We start from the raw sequence: 14,334 nt of genomic DNA, 5'->3' as shown, positions 1-14,334 counted from the left end.
GACTGAATATTTGTAGGAGGAAAGTTAACTTGCTTCAAGTCAAAACGGCCAGGAAAAGGTAGACCTCAGTGCTCAATTCGCAAAACGTTTTCCCCCACGAAACCCATGAATGACCCCAGGAGAATGCAGACAGAATGGTAATTTTCTTGGTTTATTACCGGTTGATCACATGTTCCTGCTGTGAGCATACAGATTTTGATCCAAGGACAGTAACATGTTTCCCCATCTCTGTGTAGAACCAGCCTTCAGGTCAGTGTGGAAAATGAAACCCTGAAGAGGGTATTTGCTACTGAACCTACAACATCACACAGGCTCTTTAAGAGTCTGACAACGGGGGCACCTGGGTGGCACAGTCGGTTAAGCGTCCGACATCAGCCAGGTCACGATCTCGCGGTCCGTGAGTTCGAGCCCCGTGTCAGGCTCTGGGCTGATGGCTCGGAGCCTGGAGCCTGTTTCCGATTCTGTGTCTCCCTCTCTCTCTGCCCCTCCCCCGTTCATGCTCTGTCTCTCTCTGTCCCAAAAATAAATAAAAAAAAAAAAAGTTGAAAAAAAAAAAAAAAAGAGTCTGACAACGGTCCTCTTTGTCTTAACCTACGTCAATCCTGCTTTTTGGATAAGTAATTACTAGAGATGTGTCTGTGGTATCTGTGTGCGTTGGCTCCAACACAAATACAATGTCACGTCCAGATTATCATTCTCGCCAGACACACTGAAAACAATTTTTATACCTTAACCTTTTGAAAAATGGGTCTATATCAGATTTCATTATTATGAAGTGTCACTATTTGTTGAGGAATTATACAGGGCAAGCCTAAACCAAATGACCACTACGTACTTTCTAGATGTTTTTACTTTTGTGCACAAAAACAAGCAGTCGGATGGCCCAGAAATAAGGGTCTGAGTCTAGATACTCTTAGAATCGTCCAGGATGATACAATGCTCTCTGCGTCATAAATGGTTCTGTGCAACATGGGTTAATTTAATGCACAATATTTTTCCACTGGTGCTTCTCCTCATACTCTCCACCCTCTTTCCAGGAATGCCATTTATTGGGAAGGCAAACACCTTATGATCATTTCATCATCAACAATAACCTTATACAAAAAGTCAAATTCCCGACTCCACTAGGAAACGAACTGAACACCAATAAAAAAATGTCTTCATTTAATCATTTAACCTGTCACAGTTCATCTACTAACGCTCTAAACTACCACGAAAGAAAAGTGTACATTTAATTTGAGCCATAAAAGTTCTCATCTTTGTAGAAAAATCTTTCACTGTAATTTTTCCTATCCCTACCTCCACCTTGAATACACACAGTTCTGGCTGCCAAGAAATTCATGTTTCATGTATATAGAATTAGAACTGAATCTTGGCTCTCCAACATGCAAGGCTGAACAACCTTGGAAGATCACAACTTCTTTGAGCTTGCATTTCCCTCTCTCTCTCTCTCTCTCTCTCTCACACACACACACACACACACACACATGCGCGCACGCATACTAGAAGATAACATGGGCATGTTTTGTAAGTTCCTTTGGGTCTGGAGAAAATATGAACTTGTATTTAATCTTTCTTCCTCCTTAGGTTGATGACTTAACATCCCTCTTTTAATAACAATAAAAATCCTAAGCCTTCTATTAATGTTAATTGAAAATTTAAAAATATATTAAGAATCATAGCTAGGGGCGCCTGGGTGGCGCAGTCGGTTAAGCGTCCGACTTCAGCCAGGTCACGATCTCGCGGTCCGTGAATTCAAGCCCCGCGTCAGGCTCTGGGCTGATGGCTCAGAGCCTGGAGCCTGTTTCCGATTCTGTGTCTCCCTCTCTCTCTGCCCCTCCCCCGTTCATGCTCTGTCTCTCTCTGTCCCAAAAATAAAATAAACGTTGAAAAAAAAAAATTTTAAGAATCATAGCTAAAAACACTCCTCTACCCCCATTAGCAGTTGAAATCGCTGCTTAGGCTGACCACCTACTGAATCACTCTGATGACAACCTTAGCCCGTTGGTGGAAGATCTTGTTAGTCCAATCTTTCTTCCTTTGAAGAAAATAAAGCCTTGGAAATACACAAAGGCAGAGCTGACCTACCACAAAAAAACAAGTGACATTGCTTAAGCAAAAATTATTATTTATTCCCAGAGTGGAAAAAAAAAAAAAAAGGTTCCACTCAGAATAACAAAGCAGCTATAGAAAAAAAATGCAAATTAAAAGACCCAAGCTCTTATCCTCTTCTGTTGCTGGACAATATTAGCTAAGCTGTATAATAAGCCCCTACCTTTGAAATAACGTCTCCTTAGTAAACTACTTTAGGATCCTTTTGTAACTATTGGGGTCTAAGAGACCTAGACACAAACTCCCAGTCTTGAAGGAGAATGTATGTTTCCCAAAGAAGCCATGTCATAAATGATGGCTGGCTTTGCCTGTGTAATTCCCCAAAGCCTAGTTTACCCATCGTATAGTTGAGCTAACTGGTTCTTCAGCTTTAGAAACCTTTAGAAACTTGGGGCTGGAGCATTGTTTCCATGGGTAAGTTTGGAATCTGAATTCCAAGCACAAAAAGTTCAAAAGTGGAGTGTCTACTGCAACCTTAAAAATGCAACATGGATGGACCTAGAAGGAAGGCATCATGCTAAGAGAAATAAGTCCGAGAAAGACAAATACCTTACGATTTCACTTCTACGAGGAATCTAAAAAATAAAACAGACAACAAAAACTCATATATATGAGAACAATTTGGTGGTTGCCAGAGGGGAGGGTGTTGAGGGCATAGGCGAAATAGGGGAAGGAGATGAAGAAGTACACACTTCTGGCTATAAAAGTAAATCACGGGGATAGAAAGTACAGCAGAGGGAACATAGTCAGTGATACGGTAATCATTTTTTATGGTGACAGATGGTAACTACACTATCGTGGTGAGAATTTCGTAATGTTTATAACTGCCAAATCACTATGTCATACACCTGAAACTAATACATGTCAACTATGCTTCAAGTTAAAAAACAAAAACAAAAACAAAAACACCTCAATCCTGGGGAAATTAGGATAGCTGACTGCCCTAAAGGGAGACCCAAATCTTCTCAGCTGGGCACAAGTCTTCCCATCTATGAGGAAAAAAATGTATTTTGCTTAAAAGCTACCATTTCACCTCTCCCTGGCCCAGGGAGGTTTCTTTAGGAAGGAGGGCCCTCCTTATCTGCAAATCCCTGGAAGACAGCAAAACATAACAATGGCTGTGCTCATTTTCCATTTCCCCGGGGAGCCGTGGAAACCAGGTGACCAGGACCTGGGGCCCAGCCTTAGTTAAATCCTGGAAGAATGTACAAAGGTCCTGTGTGGAATTGCTAAATTCAAATTAGTGAGAAGTCTTAGCTCTGTTTCAAGCATTGTTCTCCTACAAAAGCAAATGACCACGGGCTAAATCCTATTATCCCTTCAGCCTTTCAAAGAGAACCCCCATAGCTCAGCTGCTGCCTCTCTGGTGCCTTTGCTGTTTTGAGTTCCCCTATCTTGAGTTAATTGCGAGCAGGCCTGCTTAAGAGGCTGCTCCTAGAGCCAGACTGCCTCTGTTCAAAACCTGGCTCAGCTATTTGGCCTGGAGCAAATTACTTAATTTCTCCGTGTTGCAATTTCTTTGCAAAATGAGAATAATGATGGGAACAATAGCACAAAAATGTTGTAATAGTTAAGCAGATTAGTACGCGGTGAGTGCTCAGAATACAGGTTGTCAAACTTTTTCAATAAAGGACTGGATAGTAAATATTTTAGGCTGGGGGCCATACTGTCTGTGGTGCAACTGTTCAACTCTGGAAAGTATTTATAGAGAAAATGTAAACAAATGGTCACGGCTGTGTGCCAATAAAACTTTATACAAAAACAGGTCCAGGGACCAAAGACTGGAACCAGCCCAGATGTGCTTCCATAGCTAAACAGTTAAACTGTGGCACATCCTTACCATGGAATGCTGTTCAGCAATAAAAAGGTATGGATTATTGACACATACACTCTAGATGACTCACTAGGGAATTCTGTTGAGCAGGAAAAAAAAATCTCCAAAAGTAATCTACTATAGAGCTCCAATTGTATTTTTGAAATGACAACATTTTAGAAATGGAAGACGGGTTAGTGGTTTTCAGGGGTTAGAGATGAAGGCTGGGGGCATAACCTGGGAGAGAGGTGGGTGCGGTTATAAAAGGGCTACACACTGGATCCCTGCCGTGTTGAAGCTATTCAGTATCTTGATTGCAGTAGATACACAAACCACAGGTGATAAAGTTGTACAGAATACATACACAAGCACAAACGCATAAAAGTCAAACTGGGGAAATTTGAGTAAGATTGGTGGATTGTATTAATGTCAATAAACGGAATATGATATTATAGCACAAAATACATGAGGCAGTTTTCCAAAACACACACACACACACACAAATTAAGAATGCAGAAGTAAGAAGCACCGTATAATCTAACATAAAAATAAGTAACATGGTAACACAGAATTTTACATCTAGAGGAATGGTAGAGATGATCTCAAACAATTTCCTATTTTTAATGTTAATCCTACATAGGAGTGACTAATAATATGCCACTATTTTGAGTTCACTCAACTGAGCAAATAAAAATTCAGACACCGTTCAAACTATTGGGCACACATAATGTTTGGGTTTTTTTGTTTTGTTCTGTTATTTTTTTTGAGAGAGAGTGCAAGTGCGGGAGGGGTAGAGAGAGGGGGACAGAGGATCCAACGTGGGCTCTGCCCTGACAGGCTGACAGCAACCAGCCCTTTGTGGGGGCTCATATGACCTGACACTCAACTGACTGAGCCACTCTGGTGCCCCCATAATGCTCTTTTTAAATATAGGTCCTCCAGACAAAGATATTTTTCTCCTCACTCAGAATTAAGACTTCAACCCTCCTAAATGGAAATCCAAAGATATTTTAAAACTTTCTTTTAGGAGTCAATCTTCTCTATCATTTCTTATACCAATGCCACCACCTTAAATAGTTCTGATTGCTAAGGAATTCCAACACATTTCATTCACATGTTCCATGCATAAAAGTCCCGAATGTGATCGTATGCACCCACACTTAGTACTTGAGCACTTTGGGCAAGCCAGCTAGTATTTTTTCTAAGCCACAATTTCTGCATTTATAAAGTGGGGATAACCTGAATTCATGACTTCACAGATACAAGAACCAAATTAAAAGGTGTGAAAACACATTTGAGAAGAGTTCTGAGGGGCACCTGGGTGGCTCAGTCGGTTGGGGGTCCGACTTCGGCTCAGGTCATGATCTCACGGTTCGTGAGTTCAAGCCCTGCGTCAGGCTCTGTGCTGGCAGCTCAGAGCCTGGAGCCTGCTTCGGATTTTGTGTCTCCCTCTCTCTCTGCCCCTCCCCTGCTCCTGCTCTGTCTCTCTCTCTCCTTCAAAAATAAATAAACATTAAAAAAAAATTTTTTTTTTAAAGAGAAGAGTTCAAATGCTTATTATGATTGTAAGATCTCCAAATTCCCACATTTCACTAAAAGTAAGAATTCTGTTCCGAGTGTTCAGATGTAGAAGCTGAATGGCTTACAGTTGCTGAATTGGCATTACACACTTCAAAAAAAAAAAAAAAATCAAACAAGTCTCCGGAGACTTTTCTACCTAAAGCGTCTTCTAGGAGTGGAAAAGAGTATTAAGGTTCGTCAAAAAATTAAAAATAGAATTACCATAAAATCCAGTACTTCCACTACTGGATATTTACCCAAAGAAAACAAAAACACTAATCCAAAAGGACATATGTACCCCTATGTTTATTGTAGCATTAACAACAGCCAAACCACGGAAGCAGCCTAAGTGCCCTTCAACTGATGAATGGGTAAAGAAGATGTGTGAATATATATACAATGGAATGTTACTCAGGCATAAAAAAAAAAAAAAGAATGAAATCTTGCCATTTGCAACAATATGGATGAATCTAGAGGGTATAATGCTAAGTAAAATAAGTCAAAGAAAGTCCATATGATTTCACTCACAGGTGGAATTTAAGAAAACAAGAACTAAGAAAAAAGAAGGCAAACCAAAAAACAGACTCCTATATCAAGAACAGATGCTTCCAGAGGGGAGGCAGATGGGGGGGGGGGGGAATGGGTGAAACAGGTGAAGGGGATTAAAAGCACACTTACCATGATGAGCACAGTGTAACGTACAGAAGGGCTGAATCACTATATTGTACACCTGGAACTAATATAACACTGTATGTTAACTGTCCTGGAGTTAAAATAAAAACTAAAGTTCCTTCTAAGAAAGTAGAGTAAAATGTTAAAACTTCGGTCTCTACATTTTAATATTTTCACAAGTGGAACACACACTTTCACTGCATCCCTCTTGAGAGCAGGAATAGTACGTTAATTGTCATTTTAGCTACAGTAACCGGTACAAAAGAGACGAGCTGTGCTTCGTATCAGGCTATACTTTTCCAGAATGAAAGTAAAATCTTCATATAAATATATATGAGGTGGAAAGAGGTCTGGCCCTGGAGTACAGACACGGGCTCTCACAGCACATACAGCCTTGCCTTCAAGCATCCTGAGACTTCATTTCCCTTTAAAGGTCTACAGTGTGGGGTGCCTGGGTGGCTCAGTTGGTTGAACGTCCAACCTCAGCTCAGGTCATGATCCCGCTGCTTGGGGGTTTGGGGGTTCGAGTCCCCATGTGGGGCTCTGTGCTGACAGCTCAGAGCCTGGAGCCTGCTTTGGGTTCTGTGTCTCCCTCCCGCTCTGCTCCTCCCCTGGTGGTGCTCAGTGTCTTTCTCTCTCTCTCTCTCTCTCTCTCTCTCAAAAATAAACAAACATTAAAAAAGAATTTTTTTTTAAGTGTACAATGTAAGTCTGTAATGCCCTTTTATCTGATATCAGACACCCACCCAGAATACTGAAAATAAGGCCTTTGAGTGACAAAATGAAAAAAAGTTTTCCACAAAATCCATCATGCACTTTATCCATAGCAGAGGCCTACTTATTTTTATTTCATGTGTATTTATAACAAACTTGGTTATCTGGTTATGAAATATTTCCCATTGTTGGTTAAAAGCAGTAAAAGAGATCAGATGTTGAAAGAAAGAGAAACTGGAGAAACCCTAAAGGTTCTTCTTCCTGATGGCTGAAACGAAACCAAACCTTCCCCCAAAAGATCAGATTCAATCCAAAATCATTCTATGGCCTAATATCACTGAACACTTGACAAACATCATTCATTGTGGTCGTCTCTCTTACACCAAAATTAGCCTCAATTCATGATTAATTTAATTCAATCTTAGAATAAAACAGAAGGAATGCTCGGCAAATACTGCAGGCTAGTGGTACCCACCATTTCCCTATCAATAACCTGAGAAGAAATGATAAAGCCCTTTTGTAGTTCACTTTTCCTTACAAGTAATGTCTTCACTGGCAGTCTTATTTTTTTCTCTACAGAATATTAACGGAATCACAAAGGCTATCTAATTTTTTTTAATGTTTATTTATTTTTGAGACAGAGAGAGACAGAGCATGAACGGGGGAGGGGCAGAGAGAGAGGGAGACGCAGAATCGGAAGCAGGCTCCAGGCTCTGAGCCATCAGCCCAGAGCCCGACGCGGGGCTCGAGCTCCCGGGTCGCGAGATCATGACCTGAGCTGAAGTCGGAGGCTTAACCGACTGAGCTACCCAGGCGCCCCAAGGCTATCTAATTTTAATCAACACAAAAGTTGGCTTTGAGTTACCTAAGAGGAATTTTACATATAGAAACAAAGTGGATTATTTTACAGAATTCATTTTACCCCCAAGAATGCTACCATACTTTAAAGTACTATAGAGTTACATTTGCCAATTATAGGTAATCAACTCCTTCAAGAAGTGACTGTGTCTGCCCAATCTGATCCTTAAAGCACACAGAGTACCACAGTCATCAGAATATTCACCAAATATTTCAGAGACTGGCTTGGAAATGACTTTTATATATATCAGTAATGGAAATCCAAACGCACGTGATTATTTTGTAAAGTTAAATACATCAAGAATTTTAAGAATCTTGAGCAAATTCTATGTTCACTAGAGGCAATATATGATAGAAAATAATTTATGATGTGATGTTAAATGAAAATATCAGGATAACATTTATATTAAAATATTATATGTAAAATATAAATATAAACAATATACATTTTATATATTGAATGTATTAATTTTATGTGCATATACAATCCCAGACTTCAAGCTATACTATAAAGCTGTAATCATCAAGACAGTATGGTAATGGCACAAGAACAGACACTCAGATCAATGGAACAGAATAGAGAACCCAGAAATGGACCCACAAACGTATGGCCAACTAATCTTTGACAAAGCAGAAAAGAATATCCAATGGAATAAAGACAGTCTCTTCAGCAAGTGGTGCTGGGAAAACTGGACGGCGACATGCAGAAGAATGAACCTGGACCACTTTCTTACACCATACACAAAAATAAACTCAAAATGGATGAAAGACCTCAATATAAGACAGGGAGCCATCAAAATCCTCGAGGAGAAAGCAGGCAAAAACCTCTTTGATCTTGGCTGCAGCAACTTCTTACTCAACACGTCTCCAGAGGCAAGGGAAACAAAAGCAAAAATGAACTACTAGGACCCCATCAAAATAAAAAGCTTCTGCACAGCGAAGGAAGCAATCAGCAAAACTAAAAGGCAGCCAAAGGAATGGGACAAGATATTTGCAAACAACATACTAGATAAAGCATTAGTATCCAAAATCTGTAAAGAACTTATCAAACTCAACACCCAAAAAACAAATAATCCAGTGAAGAAATGGGCAAAAGACATGAAGAGACACTTCTCCAGAGAAGACATCCAGATGGCCAACCAATACATGAAAAAATGCTCAACATCACTCATCATCAGAGAAATACAAATCAAAACCACAAGGAGATACCACCTCGCACCTGTCAGAATGGCTAACATGAACAACTCAGGCAACAAACAGATGTTGGCGAGGATGCGGAGAAAGAGGATCTCTTTTGCACTGTTGGTGGGAATGCAAGCTGGTGCAGCCACTCTGGAAGACAGGATGGAGGTTCCTCAAAAAACTAAAAATAGAACTAACCTACGACCCAGCAATTGCACTACTAGACATTTATCCATGGGACACAGGTGTGCTGTTTCAAGGGGACACGTGCACCCCCATGTTTATAGCAGCACTATCAACAATAGCCAAAGTATGGAAAGAGCCCAAATGTCCATCGATGGATGAATGCATAAAGGTTCTTTTATCCAGAAGATGTGGTGTGTACATATATATATATACACACACACACACACACACACACACACACAATGGAGTATTACTCGGCAATCAAAAAGAATGAAATCTTGCCATTTGCAACTACGTGAATGGAACTGGAGGGTATTATGCTAGGTGAAATTAGAGAAAGACAAAAATCATAGGACTTCACTCATATAAGGACTTCAAGAGACAAAACAGATGAACATAATGGAAGGGAAACAAAAATAACATAAAAACAGGGAGGGGAAAGAAACAGAAGAGACTCATAAATATGGAGAACAAACTCAGGGTTGCTGGAGGGGTTGTGGGAGGGGGGATGGGCTAAATGGGTAAGGGGCACTAAGGAATCTACTCCTGAAATCATTGTTGCACTATATGCTAACTTGGATGTAAATTTTTAAAAATTAAAAAAAATATATCAGGATAAAATTTATATTAAAAATATTATATTTAAAATATAAACATAAATTATATACATTTTATATATTGCATATATTAATTATATGTGCATATATTTAATTTTATTTCAATATTTTAACATTTAATTTACATATATTTAATTTTTATATACAAAATATGAAAATGTAAATTATGTATAAAACATAAAAATTATATATAAAATGTCAGGAATTGTATCAGGAATTATAAATATCAGGAATAAAATTATATGTGAAATATAATTACCATTTTTCTTTTTAAACGTAAGTATTGGAAAAAAGACTGGAAGGAAATGCACAGAAATGTTAACAGTACTTGTGTCTGGCTGATGAGACCATGGAGGACATTCTCTTTTCTCCATATGCTAAATCTTACTTAATGAGTATGCACTAAAGAAAAAGAAGTATGCACTATTTTTTTTACAATGAAACAATTTTTAAAAAAGAAAAGAAAGGGAATAAATGGAAGGAGCACTGTTAAGGGGTAAGGAAACAGCATAGAGTTTAACAATAAGTGTTATAATTAAACTTTTACCCTGGCAAAGAACTTTTTAAGTGGTCACAAACGGCAACTAAGTTATAGAATATTTGTTGTTGGAGGGGCATCCTGCCTAATTCTGTCATTTGACAGGTACAGAAAAAATATATATACAATTGTGTGATGCTTCACAATTGACACAGTGCTTTCAAAATGGCACCTGTCCTTCAAATAATCCTGTGAGATAGGCTCATTTGCACCATTTGTAGGCCCAGGAAACTGAGGGTTCCCAAGATAATGTGCTTTGATAATAATGACTGCCATTATCTAACGTTTACCAAATGCCAACCTCTGGGGTAAGCACAATTCTGCGAAAATCATCACCATTTTACAGATTCGAAAACTGAAGGGTGAAGGTTAAGTGTTAAGGTTAAGCCATCACACAGCAGAGATCCACTCATTTAAAATAGGAGTCTTGGTTACAATCAACTTCACAGAATCATTTACTCAAAATGCTGAGCCTATGACCCAGTCCCATGCTCTTTCTACTACACTGGTCTCGCCTAAGGTTTCTTTTAAGTCGTTCAGTTTGACAGCCACTGTGAAGCTCCAGAGGCAAAGAAACTAGGCCAGTAACACCCCAAAGCCAATGTTGGATGACAACCTACAGTAAATAACTAGAGTGGAGGAGACAAGGCGAACTCACAACAAGGAGGAGCCAAAAGGAAACCTACTCTCTACCTCAGGAGCAGGGATAGCAACAGACATCCCAATTCCTGCACCTTACACCCGCATGAGTGGGTACAATTTCCAGAGCGCCTTGCGGTTCATCTCAAAGGTTCCCGCAACAATCCGTGGACTGGGCGGGGCAGGGATGAGTCCCACTTTGCTGAAAAAGCTGGAAGAAATGCAATAGCGCGCCGGACGGGCAGAAAAGCAATGAGTGTGAGAGCCAAGGGAAGACACCTGCGGGGCCTGGGCACCCGGACCGGGTCTGAGCTGCACCCGTGGAGCCTCTGGCCACCGCCGAGTGGAGGAAGAGCTCAGGGCCCGCGGCGGCGACAAAGGCACAGAGGGAGACCGCGATTCCGAGGCTGCCGCCCGCCGAGGCTCGAAGAACTTGAAGGTCGGCCCGGGAGCCTCGCTACTCACGTTGGACCAGCCGGTCTCCGGTGAAGGTGGAAGAGCAGCTAGTGACAAGCGCACAGGGGACGCCCGCAGCCATAGCTGCACTAGCAAGTCAGTTCCGTCCCGGAGTCGCTTCCGCCTTGGGCTGCACCACGGCTACCGGTGCGCGGGGGAGACACGCAAGGAAGGGCGCGTTCTCGGCAGGAACCCGCTACCCTGACTCCTCCCACACCCCTCTTCCGCTCCCGGCGTAGAACAGGCCGGGCTGCGCTTGGGGTTGCCATGGGGACGAGCACTAGCCGCACCTGGCTTGGGCGCCTGGAGACCGCGCCTTCTCCGGGAGGTACCGCTCCCCGGCCCTAGCCATGGCACAAGAGACTGAAAACTACGACCCCATCGGATCTATCCTAATCCAGGTGGGAAACGGGCCTTTCCTGACCCTGCCCAGCTAAGATACGTACGAGCGAGGCGCAGCAGCGCAGATCCACTCGCGCCCAGCCTTTTGGAGCGCCGCCCCTAGACTGCCTCCAGCATGCGAGAGGCACTGCCCCTTCGAGAACTCCCAAATATGCCAACCCGGACCTCTGCCGAGAGCCTAACACGCCTCCCGTGCCGTACCCTGCAGGTTGCGCTTCAGAAGCTCGACCGTCCGTTCTGCCTCTGGTAAAACTCTCGAGACCATACACCTCACCCCCAGAACCTTTACTTCCGAAAAGTCAATCTTACACCAAGGCACCATTTTAAAATGTTATATTCTGAAAAATCTGAACCCATGATATGGGGGAGGGGGAATACAAATCAGGCACTTTGGGGAGATGGTAAGAAATTTGGGGAGAAGTTGAAATATGTTAACTACTTTTGTTATGCACCTAAATTTTGTGTATCTAAAAGGATCTTGAAAATAAGTTAGGCCCTGGGGATGTAATGTATAGCATGGTGACTATAGTTAATACTGTACTGTTATATTTGAAAGTTGCTAAGAGAATACATGTTAAAAGTTCTCATTATAAGAAAAAACTGTAACTATGTGTGGTTATGGATGTTAACTTACTCTGACATTTCGCAGTAAATATAAATATCGAATCAGTATGTCGCACGCCTGAAATAAAACGTTATATTTCAATTATATCTCAAATAAATAAATGAATTAAATAAAAGCTTGGGAACACACACAGGAAAATATAGTAAAGATAACTTGGATTGCCCATCAAGTTTAATTAAGTCTTGAATAGAAATGTGACAAATTTTAAAAACTCCAGGAAATAACTTTTTCTAACCTGAGTGGGGGGAAATATCAAGAAAGTCTTAACTTCTCCAGGATAACTCAGTTTGTGACAATGACACTCAGATTTTTCCCAAATGGTAAAAGCATTTTGTTTTTTCACATTTACATATGGTAGCTTTAAAAACATCTCTACATAAATCATCACTTTTAACTTATATTTAGCTCCATTTGTCTAAGGCTTGAAGTAAATTGCCTAGATTTATTCCGTTCTGACTCATACTCAGATCTGCAATGGATTTTCCTGCCAGGATATTGGTCTCTTACCTCCCGCCTAGGAGAGAGTTCTTTAAATTCACCGTTTCCAAAACACAAACCCCTAAACTCGCCAACTTCATAGAGATACCCGTTACGAATAATACCCAAATCTTTTTACCTCACCTTTTATCATCCTCTGTCACCAGCATCCTAGATGACTTTAGCCAAACTACAAAGTCTGAGGGACCAGTCCCCACAAAACTGCTCCCTCTTCTACATGGGCCTAAGTTCAGAAGTCCCCAGAATCAACATCACGTAAGGCCGGCTATCGACAAATTTGGGGGCCCTGACCACCTTCATACTGGCTAATTTGCTAAAGCAACAGAATTCAGGAAAGTGCTATCCTTACCATTACAGTATTTTAACACCAAAAGGATACAAATGAAAGTCAGCCAAGGAAAGACATACATAGGGCAGAGTCATCCTACCCCCTTGGAGTCATGCACGGCTTTACCTCCTACAAGCTGTGATGTGTGACAGTATATGGGAGTACTGACAACTAGGGAAGCTCACCTAGGACTTTGATGTCCAGAGTTTTTCCTGGGACTCAATTACACTGCCCGTGTTCTGACCTTTTATCTTCGGCCCGTCCCAGAGGTCACACTAATGCCTTTAGTCTCCGGTTCCTCTAGAGTTTGGAACGGATACTGTGTGACCCAAGGCCCGCATCAAAAATACATTGTTAGGCTGTCTGGTAACCAAAGACGCGAAGCAAAGACACTTATCAAGCAGGACACTAGAGGGGCCTAGAGATCACCTCTCAGTACCCAAGGGCAAAGGCCAGACCTCTTGTTGGGTAAAGCTGATTCTTTACTACACATACCCCTTCTAAATCCAGGGCCCATTGTACAGACTCCCAACAGGAATGCCCGTGGAGATTCCTACCCTGCAACAGCCAGTTTCACCTACAGTATACTTCATGTTGACTACAGGGACAGTTCTGTTACTCTTTAGTTTTCTGTATTTCTCCAGACCTGGAACATCTCTAAAAAAGAGACCAGAATCTGGGGAGAATTCTCACACCTCATTTCATACTTTCCCTTGAGATAATTCTCTTTCCCAGGGCTGCCCCCTTTGTGGTTTGGAACAGTGTAGAATAGGGTATTGCCTGAAAAGCTAGAAGCCTTTTCACTTCAGAGGGGGACCCAGAGGTAGCTATTTCATCAACGTAGGCTATAACATCATAATATTGATATCTTTTATCATTGGATTGTAAAATGGAGCAGGAGAGCTCAGAACAGTCATATCCAGGCTGCTCTTTAGACACAGATAAAATTCTCCCTGGTGATGTGTAGAGAATGTATATAACAAAGAAATGAGGAAGACCTCCCCTACTTTCTCACCACGCCTGAAGTATCTATGAGCATACAGCCCTACTCTCAGACACGCAGCGTGGATTCCACTTCTGCCTGGGGCTGTGACTTACATCCTTTAAACAGGTTACTAATCAACAGTACCTCTA

At 41.3% G+C, this 14,334-nt stretch overlaps 2 protein-coding genes across 5 annotated transcripts in view; one reads left to right on the top strand and one right to left on the bottom strand.

The window, feature by feature from the left end:
* AAGAB (alpha and gamma adaptin binding protein) overlaps positions 1-14,334 on the bottom strand; it is a 115,662-nt gene that overhangs the window by 44,676 nt on the left and 56,652 nt on the right. For 2 of the 4 annotated variants that reach the window (XM_043555093.1, XM_043555095.1), the window contains exon 1: positions 11,357-11,484. The exons of 1 other annotated variant lie outside the window; for it this stretch is intronic. In XM_043555093.1, coding sequence (XP_043411028.1) covers positions 11,357-11,429 — 73 coding nt within the window. In that variant the 5' untranslated portion in view covers positions 11,430-11,484. Of the gene's footprint in view, positions 1-11,356; positions 11,505-14,334 lie in introns of those variants that run through there. One more of the 4 variants, XM_043555094.1, reaches the window with a different exon arrangement.
* The window catches only part of IQCH (IQ motif containing H), a 212,145-nt gene continuing 209,403 nt past the window's right edge, over positions 11,593-14,334 (top strand). The window contains 1 exon segment of the mRNA XM_043555092.1: positions 11,593-11,748. Coding sequence (XP_043411027.1) covers positions 11,698-11,748 — 51 coding nt within the window. The 5' untranslated portion in view covers positions 11,593-11,697.

Source organism: Prionailurus bengalensis, chromosome B3 (genome assembly GCF_016509475.1).
Source record: "Prionailurus bengalensis isolate Pbe53 chromosome B3, Fcat_Pben_1.1_paternal_pri, whole genome shotgun sequence".
Taxonomy (NCBI): Eukaryota; Metazoa; Chordata; class Mammalia; order Carnivora; family Felidae; genus Prionailurus; species Prionailurus bengalensis.
Note: the sequence above shows the minus strand (reverse complement) of the source record. Positions and strands in the feature narration are given on the sequence as shown.